This window comes from Notolabrus celidotus, chromosome 3 (assembly GCF_009762535.1).
Source record: "Notolabrus celidotus isolate fNotCel1 chromosome 3, fNotCel1.pri, whole genome shotgun sequence".
Classification (NCBI taxonomy): domain Eukaryota; kingdom Metazoa; phylum Chordata; class Actinopteri; order Labriformes; family Labridae; genus Notolabrus; species Notolabrus celidotus.
This window is the reverse complement of record NC_048274.1, coordinates 5,734,979-5,761,141: the sequence shown is the minus strand read 5'-3', so window position 1 is coordinate 5,761,141 and position 26,163 is coordinate 5,734,979. Positions and strand designations below refer to the sequence as shown.

Below are 26,163 nucleotides of genomic sequence, written 5' to 3'. Positions count from 1 at the left end.
TTTATGATTTTGTATTTTATTATTTTATAAATAAATAAATAAATAAAAGTGAGTTTTGTGATCCAAATAAATTAAATCAAATTAAATTAAACTGAACACCAGTCGTCTCGTTTTGTTGCATTTGTTGCATTTCATTACATCATTCCTATTTTTCTTTGCATAATGCATGATGATATATGAAAACATAGACTGTACACTTTATTTTTAAAATGAATGTAGTCACTTAAAGAGTACAATAAATTCCCTTAATGCATTATAAATGTAAATCTCTCTCTGCAGTGGACTGTAAAGTGATTTATCTTTGGATAAATATCTGTTTCAAATCAAAGCTTCCCATTCTTCTTCACCTTTGATTTCTTCTTCGTCCGCTTCTCAGAGTCCGACAGTTTGTCCTCCTCTTCGTCATCCTCGTCATCATCATCGTCGTCCTCATCATCCTCGGCCAGGTCCTCCAGATCACTGCTGAGGGACCCGTCACTTGTGCTGTCTGAGGATGTGCCTGATTCGCTGTTGCTGCCCCCACAGGTATCCGCTGGCTTCTTCCGTGGTTTCTGAGTCGAGAAGAAGAAAAACTGCAAGAATCAGCGTCACTGATTAATTCATGATTTGAGCTTTTCACATGTCATCTCTTCTCGGAGCGAGGAATGAAATGTGTCTCAGCGCTGACCTTCTCTTTCGTCTTCTGGACCGGCTTCTCCGCCGCCTCTGCTGGCATGTTCTGGGGGCTGCTACGGTGACTGTTAGAGTGGTCTGAGTTTTTCGTTGGCTTGGTCGACGTCTGAACGGGAGCCGGACTGGAGGAGAAGCTCCCTGATTGTGTGGTGGGAGGACAGACCCCGCTGCCGTTCACTGCCCCGTTCAGCCCTGCAAACACAAAGCAGAGCCGCTCCGTCAGTAATCAGCTCCATCTACTCTGAAAACTTTGCTGCACAGGATAATAAAATATCTGGAACCGACTGCAGAATGAAATAAGGCTAATAAAAATATTGATTTATACGTGTATCTCATCAAACATGCTGGCAGCGCAAGGCACAAGCCCAACATGAGTGGTTTACATAATAAAAGATAAATTAAAAGATACTGTGAAATTAAAAGAGTGCAAGAAACAGAGATTACGGGAACAGGAGCGGAGGAGGGGGGAGAGGGAGGTTGACAGAATCACTAAGTGAGGGCTGAAAGTCATTAAATCTGTCGTGAAAAGGAGAAATCTCATCACAGGACAAAGTGGATTCAGGCTGTGGGAGAAGAAGAGACACAGAGAGAGAGAGGAAGAGGAGGAGGAACAGGGATCTGGGAGTTTATCATCGATGCAGAGTCGGTCACATGTTAGAGGAGAGGTTCATTCATTCACAAACTCATGCACTGACCTTAAAATAAACATGTTTTAATTGAAAAGAGATCAAAATGTTCCTATATCAGCGGCTTCACTGGAGCTATGATTCTATCACAATAAGCAGGTGAGCTGTGAGGATCAATGAGCCGCCCTTCGGGGACGTGCTGTACCTTTAGGAGGAGCGTGGCTATTCTTGCCGGGCATCCTGATCTGAACAGGACTGGCGCTGTGGTTGGGCTGAATATGAGGGGTGAAGAAAGGAGGGAAGCCGATGAAAGAGGGGAGGAAGGCAGCAGCTCCCCGTCCATGAGCTTCAGCAGCTCGCCACCACTCTGTTGGAGAGCAGAAAAGAGGAGAGGATTAGAGATGCATTCACATTAAGCCAATTTACTGCCAGAAATTCAAATGTCCTCAATCTTACCAGAGAGGGCTCCTAGCTGGGGGTGGGCAGCCAGAGCAGCTGACATGCCCAGGGAACCCAAGCCTCCAAACTCGGGCCTGCCTGCTCCGGCAGTGTAGAGGGCTCCGAAGGCTGGGTGGTTGACCAGAGGGAAGGCACTTGACAATGTGGAGCCAATGAAGGGCTGCTCTCCTGCTGCTCCAAACAGACGGCCTGAGAGAGACCCAAAACCGAGAGGGACGGGTTTGAATGTTTCATCAGGAAATCCATAACAGAGAGTTTACAACAACAGACTGAGAGACGGAGCGGAGCAACAAGTAGAGAGCTCAACTTTAGAGTTATGTGTTTGTGCATGTTTGCCTTTTAAAGCTGCTGTTTGGAGTCCTGGAATAAACATCAGGGAGAGATTTTCAAATGCCAACACCCCTCCAAGCCAGATTTCCCTCTCACTACACCCCTCTGACCCCTCTGTGCTCCTGTAAGCCCCGCCCACAAACAGATCGTAGTGCACGCTCAATCAAGTCGATGTAGGAGAGTGGCTCTGATTGGTCAGAGCTGACGGGAGCGATTGGAATTTATAGATTGCTGGATACAGAGGCAGAGGAAAACACAGAGTTCTCGCCATAATCTCAAAATACCTCATTTATTGACAGCTGTTGATGAGTGTTATGCCTTTTTTTGCCAAGCAGCACAAAATAAGTACTGTTTTTTAACCCGATCATTCCAACTGCAGCTTTAATGATCGGGCAACTGGAGATAGGAAATGTGGGGAGCAGAGAAGGGGGGGAGACACGCAGGGAATGGTCTAACCTGCAACCTCTGCGACGAAGGCTGTAGCCTCTGTACATGGGGCGCACGCTAAGAAAATGGCCTCATGTACTGCACTCAAGAAACTGGGCACTCTTTATCACTCAGCTATCCGCTTTGCCACTAATGCACCCTTCCACACTCTCCACTGCCCTCTCTATAAATTGGTGAGGTGGCCCTCCCTTCATACCCGGCGGCTTCACCACTGGTTTCATTTTGTATAGAAGTCAATCCTGGGCAAGACACCTCCCTACCTGTCCTCTCTTCTTCACATCGCCCCCATGTTTCATATCGCACTAGGTCCAGTGAATACATCAAGTTCATCATCCCCGGTGCTTCTACTATTTGTGGCCACAATTCCTTTCGTTTTGAAGCAGCTAACGCCTGGAATATCTTACAAAACACCCTCAAACTTTCAACTTTGACTCCACTCACAACCTTCAAGCTTAAACTTAAACAGATTGGAGTTGACTGTTGCTCCTGCTGGTCACTTCAGGCTTTACTTACATGCATACTTATATATACACACATACTTTTTTACACCTCGCGCACATTGCTTGTTACTTGTTCACTTTTGTTCTATTCTATATTTATGTCTATTTGAGACTGTAGTTTACATGTGTATGTGTTCCTGTTGGCACCTCTTGGCCAGTGGCGGTTCTAGACCAATTTTACTGGGGGGGCCAGGCTGGGGCTAAGGGTGTTGTCAGAGGGACACATTCAACCCTGACAAAAGAGACTGAGAAGGGAGAGGACCGGCTGAGAACAAACTGGCAAAACATCAGTGCATCCCTTTATACTAAACATATATACTACTGTGTACTATATCAAAATGCAGACTGACAGCAGCTGTTTGGCTGTTTACACTCAACATGAGTCCCTTAGTGCTTAAAGCTTTTTTTATTGTAGAATATTTGTTTGGTGTGGAGGTGGGGAGGCCACAAGGGGGTCCAGGTTCAGTTTTACAGGGGTACTGGCCCCTGTTGGCCCCTCCCCAGAACCGCCACTGCTCTGCTCTTGGCCAGGTCATGTTTGTAAATGAGAACTGGTTCTCAAACATTTTTACCTGGTAAAATTAAAACAAAAAAGATCACTAGGCTAACGGCGCCCCAGATATGATCTCAACTATAGACTGAGTTTTAACTGAATACACAAACTTTAATGTTCTGAGAGAAAAAACCTGAAGAATAAAGATGATTGATTGTGTTTTGAACATTTCTTCAGAACCCCGAGAGAGAGAGTATATTAATGTGTTTTATTGTTTTAACTGCTCATTTGATTACATGTGTTTTTACTTCAGCTGTGACAGTTGTTTATCACACCTTTAGCACCTCTCCCTTCTTTACTGTCACATCTCTATATGTTCATTTATGTAGACTGAACACATTGTTCTGAGTGACCTCTCTGAGCCCTGTGACGGCGAGTAAGCTCCATTTAAACAGCCTCTGAAGCGGCTGCCTCTCATCCAGCTGAATATAGAAACATTAAAAACAGAACCACCAACATCTATTTGTGAGAGAATTAACCAGATTTATCTTTCACTCAGGAGCTCATTTTAAAAGACAGCCGTGCTGTTTGTGAGCGCGATGAAGTGATGCCAGCTCCTGCAGGAATCTTCTGTCTATACAGTAAAACATTTAAATCAGAGCGTTTTGTCATAATCCAATCTCAGCATACGACTATTTGTGTGCTGATGTTTCTCTTCAGTTTCAGAATATGCTGCGCCGTGACAAAAACTGGATATTGTCAGCGAGCAAAAGAAGTGTGTGTGTAAGGCGTGAAAAGCTAACCTCCTTCTATCCTTTCGGCATTCAATTTCAGCACAGAAGAATACTTCATCAACATCATCATCGTCTAGCGTTTTCCTGAGCACAATCATTTCTGGCAGGGGCGACTGCCACGTATTACCTCCTCCCAGAGTCAGATGCAATTTGGTGTGAGCATATTTCATGCAAATTCAATTTCTATTCCAGAAAGCGCGAGCCTGCTTGATGCCTCTGCATAAGCTAGGTAATACACATGCAAAAAAGTGATGACTGAAGAAAAGGAAAGTGTTGTACACAGTGCAGATGAAAATGTCAAACTACTATACACTCGCACGCAGCGCAGAAATGTAAAACAGAGTGACACTGGAGGCAGTGTTTTCTGAACTAATGCAGTCTGGGATCTAATTATCCAGAGGAGACTCAGAGGGGCCAGATCTATGAGCTACACCCAAACACTGAGGGAGACTTTAAATGAACACGATGCTACAGAAACATCTCACACACTGTTTTAAAGAATCAAACTGTTAACTGTGGTTACGTGGGGAGAACCAAAGCTTTACCATCATGCCAGCAGAGCGCAGTCCTTTTGTATTGGTTTCAAGGCCGCTCTCTGCCACGAGACAGCAGAAAGTCTGCCTCTGAATGTCATTAGAATATGCTGAATATGTAGAGCCCGCCTTGCCAGCGTCAGCTAGCGGATACGAAGATAAACGACTGCAATGCAACCCCCAGAAAGGCCAGCCACAGCATTCACTTCTGCCTGGGGTGCCCACCTCTCCCCCGCACACCCCTCTCCCTTTCTAGGCATCTGCAAATGCCTTTTCAATATTAATGCAGGCTTCCAGAAGGCGAATAATTAAATCTCCAAATTTGAAGCGAGACAGAAGCACGGGAAAGACATACCTAGGATTACCTACTCTCTCTCTCTCTCACTCTGTGCGCCTGTCTCTCTCTCGCTCTCTCTCTCCCGCTCCCTCGCCCCCTTTCTCATTCTGTTTCAATCCTTCCTCCACTCTGACAAACTGCACCGCCTGCTTTTTTCATGTTTGGATGCTGCCGAAGGGGGATTAATTTGTTGTTTGTTGCAGTCAATCAAATTTCCACAGACAGATTTAAGTTAATTGCATCCGTGAGTTGATCCCCGAAGAAGAGAGCGCTACGAGCGCCGATCAGCTTTTATTCTCCAAGTGATATCCTCATCAATGACACATGCGCACACGCATGCACCCACACACACACACACACACACACACCCCACCCACCCACCCACACACAAACATATAAACACTCTTTATATGTTCTTCATATTCCTCCTGTTGGAGTGTTATTGGCGTGTTGGTAAAGGACCTTGAATGGAGGCCTGCAGAGTCTGAGATGACACCACCACATCTCTGCTGATACCTGCCCACAAACACACTCTTGACATCTTCCTGATGTTTCCCTTTAATTATGAGACGTGGATCAAGTAGAGCCACGGAGATGACGTCAGCTCCTTTGGCCTATTTCTGTGTCCCTATATGTGTTTGAGCTTCAGTCCACAAAGTGAACGAGGCATTGTATGAAATGAAAAAAGGGAATTGGCTTGCTTGATTCCCACGTAGCGCAGCAGAAGTTCAGAGCTAACAGCCTGCCTCTCAGCATTTCATTTGACGCTCAGTCCAAAATCGCTTATCTAGAAAATCTGAGCACAAGTAATGGCACAGAGGGATAAGAGAGATGTATAATGCATAAGGAGGAGATGCTCCTAATGGCTTCTTCTTTGAGGAAACACTGAGGAGACGGAGGACAAAACAAGGGGCTTTATTTTGTGTCTTCCTCTTCTCGTAACGGAGAGAAAACACAACAATCACAGAGAACGCTGGAAATGCTATTCCCTGATCTGTGCAATCTTGCTTTAAGAGTGTGAATGTGCATGCATCTGTGTGTGTGTGTGTGTGTGTGTGTGTGTGTGTGTGTGTGTGTGTGTGTGTGTGTGTGTGTGTGTGTGTGTGTGTGTGTGTGTGTGTGTGTGTGTAGTAGGCCCCTGAAAAAAAACCAGCAAGACATTAAGAAATGAGAAGAAAGAGAGCATGAGCAAATGAATCACTCACTCTCACAAGGGATGTTTGAAAAAAACACACAGATACAAACAGATGCACACACACACACATGCAAACACACACACTCACTCACAGCAAACATACACACTCCTCTTTGCTTAATGGTTTTGACCAGTACATAGAAAGGAGGCTGGATGCCGGACAGGGCTGACTAGACACTGAGTGGCTGACAAATGTTAAATCATGCAGGCAGAGGCTCTCTCTCTCTCCCTCTCTCTCCCTCTCTCTCTCTCTCTCTCTCTCTCTCTCTCTCTCTCTCTCTCTCACACACACACACACACACACACTCACACGCACACACACACGCAGGGTGTCGTGCTGAGCCTGACTCTGAGGCAGCTGGAGCCAGAGAGCTGAAGGTTGTCAGGAGACATGGCGAAGCATGTGTGTGTTTCTCACACAAAAGAGCCCCCTAATTGTTTGGGATTCATTAATGCAGCAGCTTTTCAATTGCAACCCAAGCTGTCAGGGAAAAAATCTTTGTAGCTGGGAGAGAGGTGTATTCACACAGGCTGCAGAATAACTGTATAATTAATACTGGAGGAAACTCATTTTTCATGGTGGGGAAACGAGGAGGATTGTGAATGCTATCGAGACTTGAAGGAGGACACATTTTAAAGCTAAAGTGTTTTTTTCAGAGGCGGCTTCTCGTCTGTTCGCTTTGGCCTGTTGGAGAGACGGCACATCCACAGAGGAAGGAAAAAAGTGTTGCTTACCAGAGGTGCTGAGGGTGGATCCCAGTGCCGAGGGGCTCGGGGCCAGGCTGCTCTTAGAGTGGGGAGCTGGGGATGATGAAGAGGACGAAGAGGAGGAAGAGGAGGAGGAGGAGGAAGAGGCCGCAGGGGAGGAGGTGCGAGCAGCAGACAGGGTGGGCGCAGGGGAGGCCAGCCGCTCTCCAGACTCCATATCTGTCAAACACAATCCAATCAGCAGGGTTACAATAGCAAAGCACACACGCGCTTAAACACACACACACACACACACACACATCGTGTCACACCTACACAGCATGTTCTAGCCAGCGCACGCACGCACGCACACACATCTCCTGACACTTTTCCTTTCACATCTCACTTCCCCTGAACAATATTTCTATTTAGCCATGCTCACTGGCTCCCAGCCGCTATTGATTCTATACGGGAGGAAGGAGGACAATGTCTTTAAGGACTCTGATACCACACACATGAAAAACAGGGTTTATACTCCAACGCTGGAAAACACCCGACGTGTTCTTTAACAGGAGCTTCACTGAGCCTGAAACTCACTCTGCTGTGAGGAGGAGAGAGGGACGTCTGGAGAGACAGAGGTTAGAGAGAAACTCAGAAACTAAATACACAAATTACACATTTCACTTCTGTGTCAGTCCTCACACACACACACACACTGCCACACACACACACACACACACACACACACACACACACACACACCTGTATCTGGATCCTCAAACACACCCTGACAAAAAGACAGATTCAGATTTAAGAGCTGGGTAAAGACAGCATCGCTCCCTGAGTCCTTTCAGACGCACGAGAGGCTTTTAGATGACGGCTGCATTAACCAACAATGTGACTCCCCATTATCAGTCTCAGAGTCGTCACACACGCTTTCATCCAACAAACCAACAAACATGAACTCTCTCCAGAACACGCCGGCCGTTTTTCCAGCCAAATATCTTTCTTACATTTTCAACTTTAATCTCTTCCAAACGAGAGCACAAAGAGGTCCGTGCCCACACAGCTGCTAAACTTGTGCAGCTAAATAAACAGGAGACAGTTTCAAAACACATGAATTTACACACACATGAGCACACACTTTCACAATCCAACCCCCACTGCACACACACACACACATGCACGCAGAAAATCACCTCCCCTGTCTATCACATCAACCTGACTCTTTCTCTCTCCTCTCCTGCTCCGCATCCCTCTGCCTGACACTAATCCAGGGCTGAAAATCCCCTTCAAAAGCACAGTTTGCAGATTGTGTTTTACAGGCAGGCTTTGTTATTGTGTCATTACACATAAACAGTCTCTGCCTCCATCTCTCTTTCCTTCTCCTCTCTCCTGCCATCCCCTCCGCCACCCTCCCTCCCCTCCCTCCTCTCTCTCCTCTGCAGTGGGAGCAGAGCCACTGATTAAATCTCTGAGACAAAAGCTGCTATCCTCTGAATATCAAGTATCAGCCTTTCGCCAGGAGCAACACTGACAAGAGAGAGAGAGAGAGAGAGAGAGAGAGGGAGAGCGGGAGAGCGAGAGGCGAGGATGACAAGAAAACCTGCTGCAGTCCACGGGGAGGAGGCTGGTGTGCCATCGGACTTGGGCAGCCGTGACTGTCGTTGCTGCAGTGGAAAAGACGGTGGTTGTGTAATTATGAGCAAGGTCAAAGGTCCTTGGAAAGGCCTCTCGTGCAGGGTGACAGGAGGGGGGTTAAAGAGACACATTATCCACCCAAATGGCAAAAAATGATCCTTACATATTAGCAACATGAATATATTTCAGCCTCTGAAGAGGAAGTGTTTGGCTGGAGTCTGGACTAAAGAAGTGCTCCCTCTCCGCCACACTGTGTTGCATGAACGGCTGTCACACCGCGTGCACCCTCACACCGCCTGTCACCCTTTAAATGTCAGGTTAGGGTGAAAAGAGAGAAAACAGGAGGAAGATTCTCTCACACAGGAGGAAGAAGAAGAAGAAGAAGAGGAGAGATTTCTGGTGTTTGCTCCTGACACAAAAATGTAAAGTATCATTAGGAGAGTGATGAGAATGGAGAGGAGCTGTGGCCCTTCATAATTATCATAATGCACAGGAAAACAAAAGGCTCCCGTCTCAGAGGACGAGCCAGCTTATGTGGTGTCAGCTGGTAAGTGAAGCGGATCATTCTCTACCTTTTTCTGAGGGAGGGGAAAAAAACAGAGAAGAGATGGAGAGACGGAGAGAGAGGGGGGGAAAAGGATAAGCAAGACAATGCACTCTGATTTTGTTGTGGGGGAGAAAAAAAACACAGGAGGAGAAAGGAAAGAGAGCAGAAGATGAAGGACAGGCTGTAAACCATTCCTGTCGTTTCTCAATATCTGCACTTAATGTCTCGCCTTGTCAAAACGTGATGATGTGAACAGAATTGATTTCCCCCCCTAACAAACAACAAAAAAAGCAATCCCTCCTTTTGCAGAGGTGTAAAGCAGAGTTACCCTCCCCCTCATCTTCTCTCATCTCACACCATCTCTCAAAGGGCCTCGTTCTGGGATGAGAGATGGAGAGAGGAAGGACAGCAGGAGGGGGAAAAAAACGACTGCGTGGCGAGTCCATCTTCCTCCTCCTCCGACTGCAAACTGATCACTCCAAGCAATTAAAGCTAATAACAATAATAAGATTGTGCACTGCAATGTAGCACCAAATGCACAGGCACAACAATGATTGCAACAATAATGGAGCGCCAAGGTATTTAAGGATCCAATCCTGACTTCATTATGAGAAATTAAAATGGATTTAGCATCAGAATTAGCTTGATTTTATAGGTAATTAACAGCACAGCACAGTGGCGGTATAAGGCGAGCGTTATAATCTCTGTGAACGGCTAAATCAATTTGACTCGAACAACAGCAACCAATCAACATGGAGCGGCGCAACCAGAAACAGCAGGTCTCGCAGATGCAAGGAGAGGGAGAATTTATGCTAATGGCTGAACTATGATTTATAAGATGTGTTCCAGCGCCGGATTCAGAGTCACGTCCACAAATACACCACAGCACCCAGCTGTCAGCGCGTGCAGCTAATAGCGGCTGGATGCAGCGGCCCTTCAGGAGATAGTGTGGCTATAAACAGCTCTGCGGTTTTTATGAGTGTATGTGGCCTTCGTATAGGAGCCTTCACATGTCAGGAGCATCTGAGAGGAGAATAAAGGAGAGACAGAGAGAGAAGCGTGTGATGCTGGTGTAATGGCCTGTGCAGCTTGGTATGTGGCCTTACATCACGCGTGTGTTGTGTTGTATGTATGTGGTGCGTGTTTTGTGATGGCGCAGAGTTGCAGCGGTTTCACACGAGACTGTGTGTGTGTGTGTGTGTCTGTGTGTGTGTGTATCTGTGTGTTTGTGTGTTTGTGTGTGACAGAAACTATTCCACCCCCTGTGTGTCTCACTCCTGCCCCTTTCCTCCTCGCCCCTTTCAGCTCACACACACACACACACTCACAAAACACACACACACACACACACACATACACACAGTAACAGATGGCTGATACTAACTGAGATAATCCGCCAACAGAGTCATCAGCATGGATCAGTGGTAATCAGAGTGTGGACACAATGTCTCTTCTCCAGCCGTAATGGAAGAGAAGGGGAATGCATTATTCCCCACGACGCCCTGACCCCATTCAAAGACACACGGTGGCTCCCAGCTCTCCTTCCCCTTTTCTCCTCTTTCCACAGACCCACAAAGACTGGATCATCACTGCTTCCTCAACATTCCCTCTCTCCTCTGGATCCCTCGCTCCCTAGCCTTTTGTTGTGATCTGCAACTGTGTCAAACGCTGACCTCTATTTAGCTAGCTGTGTCCTGCTCCGAGCAGCTAACGAGACAAATGTCAACATCGCAAGTGTGTCACCGTGAAGGTTGATGGTGGAGAGAGACGGCGTGAGTAATCCACCATTAGCACGTCCCTGTTCATCAGCGTGCAGGCCTCTGTCCTCGCTTAAAGAATCAAAACAAAAGAAGCTGATGAGTTTTTTTATTTGAACATTTACAGTAAATAACGCCGTCGCTTCAAGAGAACTGAACACACTTCTTTTATCCATCAGCTCCTCTTCTCACAAGGTGATAAACTGTCAGTTTTCATGAATCACTCATTACTGGAAGGCACTTCACACACACACACACACACACTCAAACACACTCACACACACACACACACACAGGGAGAGTCACGATTGTGTTGGTGAAAGTGAGCTCATTGACTCTGAATCAGCAGGAACATCTTTTATTTCTGACCTTGTATAACAGTTTTTTGGGCACACTTCCCATCTCTCTCTCTCTCTCTCTCTCTCTCTCTCTCTCTCTCTCTCTCTCTTTCTGTGTATATGATCGTGTGTGTGTTCTTGTAGACACGACACGTGCATATGTATGTGGATGTTGGTACTTTGCATGCTTGTTGCCGATGCACACTAACTGAGAAAGATCATCTTGCTTATAGCAGAGCTCACGCACTGGCTTGCTTGACCCCTCTCACTCTCTCTCTCTCTCTCTCTCTCTCTCTCTCTCTCCCTCTCTTTCTCTCTTCATCCCTCCCCTCCCTGCACGCACACCGGCAGCCAGGAAATGACATAACCAGGCGCCTTGGCAAAAATTAAGTGACAACCTTTGTCCAGAGTCAAACATCAACTCGGAGAACATTTAAAGAGACAGCACGTACTGTGTCATATCATGCTACACCACAGGCTGCAGGAACTGAAAGGTCATAATGGAAATAGATTCATCGCCGGGATGTTGATTCATCATTTAGTCTCTTAGATGTCCAAATTACGTCCTTCAAAATGTGTTAAAGACGAATTACCATGTCATCAATTTAATGTTTAACCGACGGCAAAGATATTCAGTCTGATTCTCAAACACAGACAGTCTGCAGCAGACTTTATGACATTTGTGTGTTTTATTAATCGTCTGAAGCTCCAGCTCTGTTTGGACGGGGGAGTAATGACCCGTGCTGCTTCTGTTTCATCACTACAACACTTTACACAACTTCCAGAGAAGACTTAAATGAGGCAACTTTTTAATACTCTAAACTGCATCAAAATATTAACACACATATATATATATATGCGTTTTTTTCTTTACTGGTGTTCTGCCAGCTGACATGAATGGAGCCAAAGCCTGAGAGGAGTACAAAGAGACAGCATGCCCCAGTGTGGCCTGTCTAGGTGACAACAACCGGAGTGACTCAGACCCCTCCCTCAGCTCTGTTCCTGCCCAGTGACAGATGGCAGAGCAGGGCATGGAGGGGATGGGCACCATCTCTCACCCCGCCTCAGCTAGCCTTGGCAGTGGTGCTGGCCACAGGTCTTATTACAGCCACACCACTGCCTGCCTGTTTCCATGTAACACTGGAGCTTACCACGCTAGAGCTGCTTACTGCCTGCCAGGGCAAAAAGGTAATGATATGGTCCCGTGTGTTGCAAATAGTAGAGCGTGGCGTTAGCATTCAGGAGTTTCCAGCTTCAGTATTCAGCGGGCCCTACCGTTAAAAAAGAGGAGAAGAAAACATATCCATGTCGCTGTAAGCGGCTTTAGATAAAATATAAAACCAAACGGCATGCCACACGCAGTCTGTGTATTTTTGAAATGACAAGAAATCAGCTCTTGCCAAATGGCTTTATTTGCCTTTTCAAGCATACTGTAGATGCCAAAGGCTGGAATCAACACCCCTACTCACCATCCGTCTCTGCTGGCTTCCCAGTGACAATAATGTGATTTTGGGACATGGTGATGACTCGGTGGGGAGGGATAGGATAGGCCTGTCACTTGTGTTTGATGTCAAACCTATGTGTGACAGAATAGTGTTACTCAGCTCAACCAGACATCGCACTACTCCCATTTCCTGGCCATAAATAGAAGAGAATGAGCCGGTATGTGTGTGTGTGTGTGTGTGTGTGCGAGTGTTTTCAAGGAACAGCCTCCATGTGTATGTGTGTGTGCACCAGCACGCCCATATGCATCACTCGAAGTATCATAAAGTAAGCTCAATAAGAAAATTCCCATCTCTTCCGCTCATTCGCATCTGCATCCAGCCAAAGCTAATTATTCTCCCCATGGTAACCTAGCAGGGTCTTCACATCAAAAAAGCAGAAGTGTGCATCAGGCAATCATCCCTGATGAATCTGCCCTTCTCCCTCTGCTAGCCACTCACACTCATCTGCCAGTCTCACTGCTCATTACAGTTTTTCTACAGACTGAACCGGATCTGCTCACCACCGGCTGCATGTGTCTACAAGAGTCCATAATGACTTTGGAGCAGTTGGGAAGCACGGAATAACACCGTCTCCATGCTTCGGAGAATAACACATTAATTCATGCACACTCACACACTCGCACACAAACACCACATGCATCGGAAGCAAGCTGGGTGGTAAACCAAGGCCTGTTAAGGTTAATTAGATTACAGACTCCAGTATTTTACATTTGCCGTAGTCCAATTTTCACAACAGTGTTTCATTGTAACTCGATACAAAGAGCCAAAGTGATGATTTGCAGAAATATTACCCCGAGGCCTTAAACATCGAGCGTAGATATGAAGCGCACAGCTCCTTCACAAAATATACACCCAACTTATTAAAACACAGGAGCTGAAATCCTCCAGTATTTAAAGAGACTTCTGCTGACGAAGCACAAAGTAGCACCAGAAAAATCAACTGAGGATGCATTTTTAATTATATATCATTACTTTCACTGGCACAGCTGGAATAATCCTCTCTAACGTTTAATATTCTCAAGATTTAAATCTGGGGAAAGAGACGTGATGCAGGGCAGGGAGAAACACCTGTGATCGCTAACTGATCTTCTATTAAACAATTATTACAGCAGTTCATTAAATATTTAAGAGTATGACAGGAAATGTACATTATCTAAAAATAATCTGACTTCATTAATATGCAGAATGATCCTTTAGTGCTGTGTGCATGAAAACAAACGTGCAGACTTCACTTGGTGTTTTTAGTTTATTAAGGTGTATAATGTTTGGATTATTCTTAATGATGAATACGGAGAGGGGGGTTGGACATCTTGAGGTTTGTTTACAGTCGTCATATTAAAAATAATTTCTGGTTTAAACTGAGTTTTAATGTGGAGTGTGATTTCCTGTCTCACTTTGCAAACGCAACATATCTAAATAAATGCAGGAAATACAAAAATACATGAAACGCCAAAACAGGAAATAGCATCAGTTATCAGGGAGAATCAAGGAAAGAAGGAGAGGAGAAAAGGAGGGAGGGAGCATGTGTGTGTGTGTGTGTGTGTGTGTGTGTAGGGGGGGTGTAAGCACTGTACTCCAAGTACTCCAGATATTCATAATGCAAATGACATGCATGTCAAATAGCAAAACAAACTGACAGTGACAGAACAATGGGATCGCCAGAGAGCGGCGAGCCTCAGCTCTCATACGAGCGCCGTCTGTCCGTCTGTCTGTCCTCCTCCACGAGAAGAAACAAGAAGTTCAACAGAAACTTTCCTCTGGAGGAGGAGAGACTGGATGATTTCTACAACTGAGACTGAATCAAGATCAGAGGTCTGACGGACGGCTTAGCTGAACTCAAGAGCGTGCACAAGATGTTGGACAGAATTTAACGTGCTCCTGTCGGGAACAATAATAACTCAGTTTAAAGACATTTCATCATGGCCGCCCTGCAGGTTCAAACTCCCCGGATCATAAATGCATCAAAACAACAGCTTCAAAAATTACAAGAGACGAACAATCTAACTGATCCTGAGTTTTATTCGTATCTGTGACACATCTAGGAATGGTAAACACACAGAGAGTATTTTTCTTCAAACTTTAAGGAGGATAACTTTTAAATAATCTGATGATATCATGTTATTGCTGCATGTACAGCCATATAATTTATCAATCTGTTGTTTAATTTCTAATAATCTGTTGTGATTTCTCCTCTAACACTTGATCTCATTATTCCCCTGAAGGTCACAGTGAACTCTAAAACATAACTCTGCACACACAGTAGATCAGATAAAGATGTATAATCTCTCTCATGGTACAAAACACCTGACGTGACTCCTCAAAGAATCCCATGAAGGCTTTTTTAAAACAGGAAGCTCATTAAGTGATTCATGTTCGTAAAGACGGCTCACCTTTTTACCTGCCCGGCCTCTCCTCTCCTCTCTCTCTCTCTGCTCTGACCCTTCCTCCTCTTTTCTCCTCTTTATGCTTCTGTTAAGCATTAATACCACCTGCACATTCTAACAGCTTCATGAAAGCACCCTGGCTCTGTGCTTAACACAAACAGACATCATGGTAAACAAAGGTAAACAAAGGTAAACAATGCGAGGAACATCAGGTGGCGAACAGAAAACATGTGAGGTGTTTACAATCCTGCAAAATCTGACGACGGACTCAGAGCTATCGAACTGTTTTTTCAGAATGACAATCTGGCAACATGAGCTCTGATGAGAGAAGAATCCAGCAGCATTAAACTCAATATGTCAATCAGTGGCGTCGCTCGGCTCAAACGGCTGCTTCACTTAATGTTAAACATGTGAAAATGACGGGCTGCGAGAGAGGAGAGTGTTGTATTGACAGAGAGGGAGGCGAAGCAGCGGGCAGTCAGCCACTCTGTTCTGCTTCACTGCAACATGGGAGGGAGGCCAGCGTGGACACACACACACACAGATGTAAAAACACACACACACAGGCATGCACACACAGGCAAGCACACACTTGCACAATCGCACACGCACTGATACTCTCCCTCCCTTCCTCCCTCCCTCCCTCTCTCTCTCTCTCTCACACACACACACACTCACACACGCGCGCACAGTGCAGCAGGTGAGGTACCAGCACATCACAGCGCTGCCATTTTTCAGTGTCTTGCTCAGGGAGAAGCGCTCTGACATTTTATGAAGCACTCTGCAGAAATCAGCAGCTTGTAATGGCGGCTGGACTGTCACTCCTCTCCACTCTTCACACTCCCTCTATCTGCCTTCCTCACACACTGCTTTTTAAGATATTATCTCCCCCTGATTAGCATAATCTAATCAATTTTACAAAATTGGCTTTTAATTACAAAGAACAATCTCTTCCTCGCGCTATCTGTTTAAGCTTTAAATGTCGTCGGGATTAAAATAAAGGCAAAGTGAGGCGAGGAGGAGAAGCAGTGAGAGGTTAGTGACTGCTTCCTTTTTTCAGTGGAGTGAGAGGTATGACTCATATTTATGGTTAAAGGGTGTAAAAGCAGGAGAGTCAGATAACTAAGAAATGAATCTTTAAATTGATGTTTTTCTGAAAGAGTTTGAACTTTGGTTTTTATGAATAAGATTCTCCTGCATGTTGAAATGTAACAGTTGTTTTCCTGCCTCTGTATTCGACCCTTGCTGATGTTGATGTTACGTGCTCACTGTACAGGCCTAATGATTAGAAACCCAGCTGTTAAATATGTCCTCTGCATAAAAAGCAGAGATCTATAACCATGATTAACTCTCAGGCATGTTGTTGTGCCAGACAACCTCTCTGTTGAGCAATGATTAACAGCTAGTGACTCTACAAACCGCTGCTAGCACATTAACACAATGTTTAGATTAGCCCAGCCCTCACTGAGGCCATTACTGCCGCAGCTAACCTCACAGTCGGCTCAGAGCGGAGCAGGGGCGGCCGGCAGCTTGTTGTCGGACAATTTACAACGATGACAGAGCTTGGCAACCGTGTTCTAAAGTTTTCCCCCCAAAGATTCACTCAGGGCCAGCACGTTTGAGAGCATCTCAGAATAGTATGCCCACAGGAGAAAATGTGATTCAACTTGAAATATGTGGGAAGTGTCAAGGCCAAATCTCTGAGTGTAGGCTACGCTATAAACCTTAAACTAAGCCGATTTCATTAATGTGACATTAGCATTTGTAATGAGAAAAGGGGGGAAAAACCCTTGGGACATCTTTGTACTGTTAGAAAAACAGACACACACCATGCCCACGCACACACACACACACATAAGCTGCAATATCAGACACTTATTTACATCAATGTTACAGAAGAAAGTCAGAATGAAGCCAAATCTCACATGAGAGGAAGAAGAGTCGTCTGCGTAGGCTTAATAATGAAATATTTGAGCTTAGACTGCGTAAACTAACTGTGACAGTTCCTGAATCTGTTCAACCCGTACTGATGAACTGAGAGCACAACTCAAGACAAATAAAGCCCGGCCTTCACTTCCGCTCCACCGCTCCAGACAGAAAGAAGGGAGGAAGACCGGAGAGAAAACCTTCCCTAGGTCGCGTCACTTTTTGTTTTTTAACTTGCTGTTACACGTCTGAGGTTTACTCCTCAAAACTCTGAGCTCATGTGTGACAAAAACAACCGCACGTATTCAGCTGACTCCGTCCGCTCAGACTCACAGCGGTCCTGGCAAGCGTCTACATGTTGATGTGTCGGGTAAGTGGTTGTAAGGTTTTCATCGAGTCCACATCGAGCCGCACGTTTAAACATTGACCAACGCAGCTGCAAGGGCCGGAGGAATGATCCCGTGTGATTAGTTTAACTGCTGTTTGTCTGAGTCAGTTAGGTTGGACCAAGACGAAGAGATAACAACTAATGATGAGGCGAGAGGAGGACGAGCATCTTTTACTGTCTTCAGGTGACTCTGATCATGTTCAGGACGGGACTTTAGAACAGCATGTTTTACAGTCTGATGTTTATTATCAAGAGCATCAATGATCTTCCTATGAGTTTAGAACTCAAAGTCTGGACTGTAAACTTTATATCATCTTTCTTAAGAAGACACTTTTCCAGACTTTAACACATCTGCTCTGAGAATGGAGAGTCTTAAACAGCATCATAATTAAGTCTGATAGTAACCGTGCAGCGTGAGAGAGAGACCTGATCAGGTGGAATTTATGGTCACAACATAAACAGTCATCTGAAGCCATTTAAACTCTGATCAGCGGCTGAGAGTTACTCAGTCTGTTTATTATTAACCAGCCTGTTTATAAATGATCCAAGTCCACGTGTGTCACCATAAACTCAGGAGCGGCCTGTTTTGTGTGCATTTGGTTTAAACTAAACTACCAGTCAAAAGTTTGGACACACCTTCTCATTCAAGGGTTTGTATTTATTTTGATTATTTGAAACACTGTAGATTAATACTGAAGACATCAAAACTAAGAAAGAACATATATGGGATCATTTAATTCACAAAAAAGTGTTAAACAAAGCAGAGTATGTTTTATATTTCAGATTCTGTAAAGTAGCCCCCTTTTTCCTTCATGACAGCTTTGACCACTCTTGGTATTCTCTCAGTCCGCTTCATGAAGTGGTCTCCTGGAATGGTTTCTAATTATCATGAGCCTTGTCAAGAGTTCATTTGTAGAATGACTTGCCTTCTTAATGTGTTTGAGACCATCAGTTGTGTTGTTCAGAGGTAGGGTTAGCACACAATGGATAGCCCTATTTGACTACTGTTGTAATCCAGATTATGGCCAAACCAGATTATATCATAGTTTTGATGTCTTCAGTATTAAACTACAATGTTGAAAATAATTAAACTTAATAAAAACCATTGAATGAGAAGGTGTGTTCAAACTTTTGACTGGTACGTCTGAACTTCATTCATCGTGAGCTTACTGAGACACAGATTTCAGTGACATGATGTTTGGAGTCTGCAGGAATTAAATGCTCTGTAACAACGGCTTCAAAGTGTCTTCATCTGATTTACAACATGATGATGAAGTTTTGAAGCATGATCGTCTGTGAGGGTGTAGCAGCTATTTGACTTTAAATTTACAAAAAAATAAACTGAGAATCAAACCGTCCGTCGAGAGAGGATCAAACAGGATCCAAAGATTTTAATGTCCAGAAAAAAAACAGCTTCATGATATTTTATTAAACAAACAATAAGTAGAGGTTTCGTGCTCTCACTTATTAAAAACATTCACCTTCCTGTGTGTCCGTCCCTCCTGTCCTACCTGTCCAGCTATAAACACGTCACCTGATGCAAACTACCAACCTTTCACAGTCAGTACTGAAATATAATAATAACACATAAGGCATGGAACTTATCCTTTATTTATCTTAAACTAGATAAGAATAAATGAATGATTAAAGTAAAATAATAAAGTATATGAATATATCTGCCCACACCAGTGTTAAATAAATCCTGTTGTCCTCGCTCGTCTGTCTGTGTTTGTGAGTGTTTGTGAGTAAACGCTGCAGAGAGATCAGAGTTTCTGCTTTTGAAAGAAGTTGGAAGACATTTGGTGCAATCACTGAGCAACTTGCCAAAATGCTTACAGCTGGCAAGCGTGTATCCCGAGCAGAGAGCCAACTGAACGTGTTTCCAAATGTTTAGATAATAAATTGGAACAAAATGTCAATTCAGCGTACTCCAGAGCTGATAAATAGACCAGTATTAATCAGTTTAAGCTCCAATGATCCGTGCGCTTGTTTAAAAAAATATTTAAGAACCTTTTTTCACTTTGACGGAGTCGACGAGAGGCGTGTGGAGAATTGTTAATGTGTGTTTTTAATGCAACACACAAACAGACACACACACACACACACATGCCAGAGCAGGAAGGGAAGAGTCAGGAAACTAAATTAGAGATTTGAAGTGAGCTGAATGGAAACACGCCTCCTGCTCGCTGAGGTTCAAAGATGATGACTAAAATTTTAAAGTGTTATAAGATGACAGAAGTAAAGGACCTTTTAAAGCCAAGTGTTTGGCTTTACACTGAATCAAAGATGGAGACCGGAGCTGTGTGTCATTGTGGTCACCACAGATTGCCTGGAGGCGTGCATAATGCTGCTTTCACACGGTTTGTTCTTCCCTTCTTTGTTTCAGCTCTGGTGTCGTCTGATTCAAAGCTGCTCCGGAGGAGAGAAGCTGTCCCGAAAGATTCACTGAATGATATTTGCACAGTGAACCTGTCATCGTCCGGTCCTCGTGTTCCTGTGCGCCTTCTACGTTATGGTCTCAATCAAAAAACAAGAGGCAGAGGATGTCTAAGGAAACACTTCAGTCACGTCTGAGTGGAGATTTAGATTTCAGCCGTGCTCTGTGACGGGATGAGAAAGGTTTTTATTCAGTGCGGTCGAGCGTCTGATAAAGTGTGACTCTCTGCTCTTACACACTGAATGAAAAGATCATAAATGAGGGCTATAATGGGAAACAGCTTCACTCCACCATTCTGCCCGGATCACCTTTCTGCTCCTCCACACGGACTCTTATTCTCCCCCCTGGGGGCAAATGTAGAAGACCCTTTTAAAAGTCCAGCTGTGCCTTCAAAAGAGTTTGTCACAGCAGCGATGGGGAGCTTTGACTCGCTGAGCGGAGTAGCCTCAGAAATAGAGCTCCTTCTTTTTCCTGTGAAACGGCCTCATTTCCTGTCACCACACTCACCCCGTGAGATTCCCAAAGAGAGTCACAATATTTGAGACTCCATTGTTGACTGTGTCAAACCCAACCTCCACATTACTGCACTGCACTCACACACCCACAGGTGGGTACACACACCTACACACCCATACCCGCACACACACCAACAATGTTACCTGTGTTAGTCTGACTGTCACACTATCTTTTCATGTGAAACTGTATCCTCTGTATCCAAACACTTCCTGATTGTTCGACCAATCAGAGAGCTCGCCTCCTCTTTGTTACCTGATATTATTTCAGGAGGAGCTACGAGAGGACAACAACAAACACTGTGGATGCATGCGTGTGTTTAATGTGTGTGTGTGTGTGTGTGTGTGTGTGTGTGTGTGTGTGTGTGTGTGTGTGTGTGTGTGTGTGTGTGTGTGTGTGTGTGTGTGTGTCATGACGAGCTGGTTCCCTGTGTGCTGAGGCTGAAACTGAAGCTGCCCGGGCCTGTTGTTGATCGCCGTGTCTCACCCACTCACCGCCCCAGAGGGAGGCAGAACCAAGACCACTGCTCAGGGTCTGTCTGTTCACACACATGAAACACAGGCTTGGATTACACAGGGCTCAAATATGACTCATCCTAAGGAGGGGGTGGAGGAAGGCCCCTCTCTGTTGTTTTGCACAAATGCACACACACACACACATATATATTCACACACACACACACACACACACACACACACACACACACACACACACACACACACACTGCCCGCAATGATAGCTACATCACAGGCATAGAGAGAGGACCTTGTGGTTCCACACACCTGCCAAAGACAGATGTTAAGAATAAATCAGAGAGAGGAGCTCCACACTGCTGTAACTCCACTAACTCACTGCACACTACACTAACTGGAGAGCAAACAGCTGCACATGACAACACACACCAGTGATGAAAGTAACAATAGCATGCAGGCACCTGACGTGCATACAGAGAGTGGCGACGCTGCGGTGCAGGAGAGAGCATTTTTAAGTTCCCCCCGCTCTTATTTCGGTGTTTTTAAGTGGTGTTGCTGTGAGACCGGCTCCCGTCCTCTGCAGCTCAGGGCTCCTTACAGCAATTGTTCTGGAAGAAGCAGAAATCCTCCGACGACAGACAAACAAGTCGCAACAAGGCAGAAAGCAGTGTGGGCGGTTTGGAGAGGAAGCTCTTTTTTTTTTTTCCGCTGCTGACTAGGTGAATTTCATGATTTCTTCATTTAAATATAGCCGCACAGCGTTATGAAGAATCAACAACCCTCAAACAGCCTGCCCTTTCAGCTGATGTGTTGCACAATAAAACACACAAAGAAGCTATTTCAGGGCATTGTGACCTCTAAAAGCTTAATTCAAGCACCAAAACAACATCATCCTACATCCTGTCAGTCAGTGTGGCACACTTCCTGGTTTCCAGAAACCATGTGTCATAAAAAAGAAAACTCAGCCGCAGAAGAGTGCAGCTTTGTCTCCACTGGCAGCCGTGTCTACGGGCATCTTTTGTCACTTGTGGTTTTTTTTTAGCCTTTGTCGTCTAACAGGCTGGGAAAGGCAAAGTGCTCTGTGTGTGTGTGTGTGTGTGTGTGTGTGTGTGTGTGGGGGGGGGGGGCATGTTTTGCATGTGTGGCATGAGTGTGTGTGTGTCATAAACAGACACCCTTCACGCTTTGCGGACCAGAAACAGGATAAAACTGTGTCTTAACCAGCAGTGCACTGACATTATCTCTTCTTTGCTGTCCTGGAATGCCAGCCTGCTGTGAAACTACCACAAATATGACGTCCTGTCACACCATGATGTGTGTGTGTGTGTGTGTGTGTGTGTGTGTGTGTGTGTGTGTGTGTGTGTGTGTGTGTGTGTGTGTGTGTGTGTGAGAGTGTATGAGTGTGTGCCAGCTCAGGAGAAGAGGAGTGAACGTGGGTGTTTTGCTTTGTCTTCCTGATTTAAAGGCACAAGGCTAAGAGTGAATGTGTAGGTCTTAAATCTTTACTCCTCCTCAGAGGAATCAAAGATGAAATCTGAGAAACTTTACAAACGAGTGTGTTCCTCCTCGTTATCTTTGATTGTTGAGAGACCTCCTCTCTCCCGGCCACGCTCACAGTCAGTGGGCAGGATGAAGCCCGACTCCGGCCCTTGTGATGCCGATGAGTCTAACATCCATGACTCAAGAGGTCAGGCAGCCCGTCCAGGCTGAGCATTAGGGGTTAAGGGGATGAAACCAAGTGTGAAATGTGAGAAGACAAGCCAACATGGTTTCTCAGGCAACAAATAGAAAGGCGACAAACATATCTCTGAGAGCGCGAGGAACGAGAGGTATGCTGGGAAGAAAGACTGTCACGTCAGCCATGATTCATACCACAGAGAGATGGAAAAGGAATTAGAGCGGCTTTTTGAACCGGCTGAGTTTAGACATGTTAATCAGTAATAGCCTGTTGTACTTCAGACGGGAGGAGTGTGTGTGTGTGAGTGTGTGTGTGTGAGTGTGTGAATGTGTGAGTGTGTGTGTGTCTGGCAACTGAAACACCACTTGGAATGGAGCTGTTTGAGAGAAAGCTCGAGACCAAGAGATAATCCATCTGGACTGTTTCCTTACTAAACATATGGAAAAATGCAGAAGCTTTTCTTTTTTCCTTTTCCGCCCACAACAGCTATTAATATCTCCTACAGAACATTTGTTCATGTCCCGCTAAGGACTGGAATTCCTGCTGCAACACAGTCATGGAGGAGGATTAGGACGAGGCGCTCAGGCATTTTCACACACATGCCGAATGTATTCTTCTCTGTGAGGAGGAACGTAAAGTCCAGTAAACACACACAAGAGTGAAGAGTGGCTCTCAACATGTTCCTCTGTGTCTCTCTCACACACACACACGTACACACACACATACACACACACACACACCACCACAAAGAATTAGGTAAACTGAAATGACGTAATCTGAACCCTCAGACACGACATGACTTATTCTGCTCGGGTTGTTTAAACAGAGATAGCCCTCTCTTTGCCATTTTGGAAATAATTCAGTGTAAAACGTTGAAGCGGCTCTAAATAATCACAGAGACTACCTGACACCGATTGTTCACAGCAGCGCCAAAAACCTGTGTTGAAATGACAGCGCTGTAAATTGTTTTAATTATAGCCGACACAGATAACAGCCTGTGGAAACATCAACCTTTTCTTCAAGCCCCCTGCAAGATCCAAACATACAGTATTCCCTGGAAAACGCCGTTTGTTTTGTGTGTGTGTGAGTGAGTGAGTGTGTGTGTGTGTGTGTGTGTGTGTGTGTGTGTGTGTGTGTGTGTGTGTGTGTGTGTGTGTGCACGCGCGTGTGAATGCAATATTCATTTTGCTGCAGGAGGACAATCTATGCATAACAATGAGAGGCGCTAATGAAATCAGCCATCAACCTGCGATACATACATATTAAAGCAGGACCTCAGAGTGTCATTCGCTTAGTGCATCATTTGTTCCCACTCCTTTTTTTCTGCGTGCCACCTGACCTTTAGAGTACGTACCCCCCTCCCTCACCTCGCTAAAAATAGGAGGTGTACCTGCAGTCCTGTGGCATTATGCATGCGTGCACGTGTGTTTATGCAGCATTGCACAGACATGACAGCACACTCAGGAGTTCAGACTCCAGAGCAGGAAATATAAACTCAGTCTGGATCGGAATCGAATGTTTGATTGTTGAAAGTTTGTTGATGTGAATCTGATGATGTTCAGCTTTACGAACCTCTGTCAGAGCTGCACCTTCTCTATAATGTCATATCATCCCAGCTGCTAGGGAGCGACGCTCCTCCCTTCCCTCTAAGCATGCTTCACAGCTCTGGTCTCTCTTTTCTCTCCCTCTCTGTCTCTCTCTCTCCCTCCCTCTAACCCCCACCCCCTCGCTGGCAGGGAAATGGATCCCTCCACCTGACAGTGGCCATTTTGAGCCTTCTCTCTCCTCTACTCTCCTCTCTCTACTCCTGCTTCCTGGTAAACAATGGGAGAGGGATAATTGATCAAACAGCCAGGGAACCCTCCGAGCAGGGGAAGGTCACCGCCCGCCAGCCCAGCTCACTAAGGAGGGGAGGAGGGGGGGGAGGAGAGGAGGGGGAGATGTATGTGTGTCCATATGTGTTTGTGCATTTGTCTTTGGATTTATGAGTGTGTGTGTGTGTGTGTGTTACATCTATGCATGTGTGACCACTTGTGAAGGAAAAAAAAGTCAGAGGTAGAGTAAGACAGAAAGTGTGTGTGTGTGTGTGTGTGTGTGTGTGTGTGTGTGTGTGTGTGTGTGTGTGTGTGTGTGTGTGTGTGTGAGGGGGGGGTCTCTCTGACGCTCTTGAGCTGCCATTTTTCTTCCCTGACAAAGACTCCATCTGCCACAGAGCCATTTGCTGCCTCCCGAGTCGGCAGAGCATTCCGCACGCCGTGTTCACCTTGATGTCACCTCTACACGGCTCACGCCTTGCTGACGCTACGCAAGCACACACACACACTTTCAAACACACACACTTAAACACACATCAACACATTCCTTGTCCTCTGGCATAAGCACAGAAGTAGGTGCTCATTGTCTCACCAACACACACTTTCAGTTCCTGACATACTATCTTTGCACACTCTCTCTCTAACACACAAACACACACACACACATTAATGGGTGTGTGTGTGTGTGTGTGTGTGTGTGTGTGTGTGTGTGTGTTTCTAGGCAGCGGCCCTCCCTCTCCTCTGCATGGCTGATATCACTGTGCAACCATCAGCGCTGTGCATTGTGGGAGTGTCTGTTGGGGCAGAGAGACGCGACAGGGGCTGAGGGATTCACACGCCTCTGAAAGACAGCCAGAGGGGGAGAGAGGGAGAGAGAGAGAGAGAGGCGAGAGGGGAGGGGGTAAGAAAGAGAGTGAGAGAGAGATACGAAGGGGGCCGGTAACTGGAAATGAGAGATGGCATTTTAAAGAGGAAGCTGAATTTCACCTGCAATTACCGTAGCTCCGGGGCACGCGGCTCGGTTAAGAGACATTTCATTCCAAAGCCACCGCGTCTCCTCGCCGCTCTGAGCCCTGAGAGGCGCATAAAGAACGAGGGAGAGGAAAATAGAGCGCTGGAAAACTCTCCTCTGCCCAAGATGGCCCTCAGCAGATGCAGCGATGAAAGAGAGGAGGCAGCCAGGGAGGTAGCCGGTAAATGAAACCCGGCAGAAAAGGGCCGCAGAGGGGAGGATGCAAGGAGAGGAGAAGAAGAAAGGCAAAGGGAAGGAAAGGGAAGAAGCGCAGATAGAGAGAGACAGAGGAAAGAAAAAGGGTATCTCATTCAGCAGGCCCCAACTTGGCCATCTGCACACCAGACCAGACAGCTGAACGGGGCCTCAGAGAGCACACACACACACATAAACACACACACACACACACGTAAACACACACACACACATGGAGACAAACTGCACAAAGAGCAGATAAATCCAATAAACACAGATCCTCACTCTCACACGGTTAAGTACAGGGAACTGAATGTGTTTAATGATTAATATCATTCTTAGTATTCCTTCTCCTCTTTCTATGAAGCCCTGCTCTCTCTCTCTCTCTCTCTCTCTCTCTCTCCCTCTCTCTCTCTCCCTCTCTCTCTCAGAACTCTAAATGGAGCTGTAATGGTTTCCCCGAGGCTCGGTGTCCTGGCTAG

General features: G+C 45.6%; 1 protein-coding gene across 13 annotated transcripts in view; it reads right to left on the bottom strand.

Annotated features, from left to right (window-relative positions):
• baz2ba (bromodomain adjacent to zinc finger domain, 2Ba) overlaps window positions 1-26,163 on the bottom strand; it is a 76,644-nt gene that overhangs the window by 30,348 nt on the left and 20,133 nt on the right. For all 13 annotated transcript variants that reach the window (XM_034680332.1, XM_034680333.1, XM_034680337.1 and 10 more), the window contains 5 exons: window positions 7,122-7,313; window positions 1,755-1,946; window positions 1,504-1,665; window positions 668-864; window positions 348-551 (listed from right to left, as the gene is read on the bottom strand). In XM_034680332.1, the coding sequence (XP_034536223.1) occupies window positions 348-551; window positions 668-864; window positions 1,504-1,665; window positions 1,755-1,946; window positions 7,122-7,311 (945 nt within the window). In that variant the 5' untranslated portion in view covers window positions 7,312-7,313. The remainder of the gene's footprint in view (window positions 1-347; window positions 552-667; window positions 865-1,503; window positions 1,666-1,754; window positions 1,947-7,121; window positions 7,314-26,163) is intronic.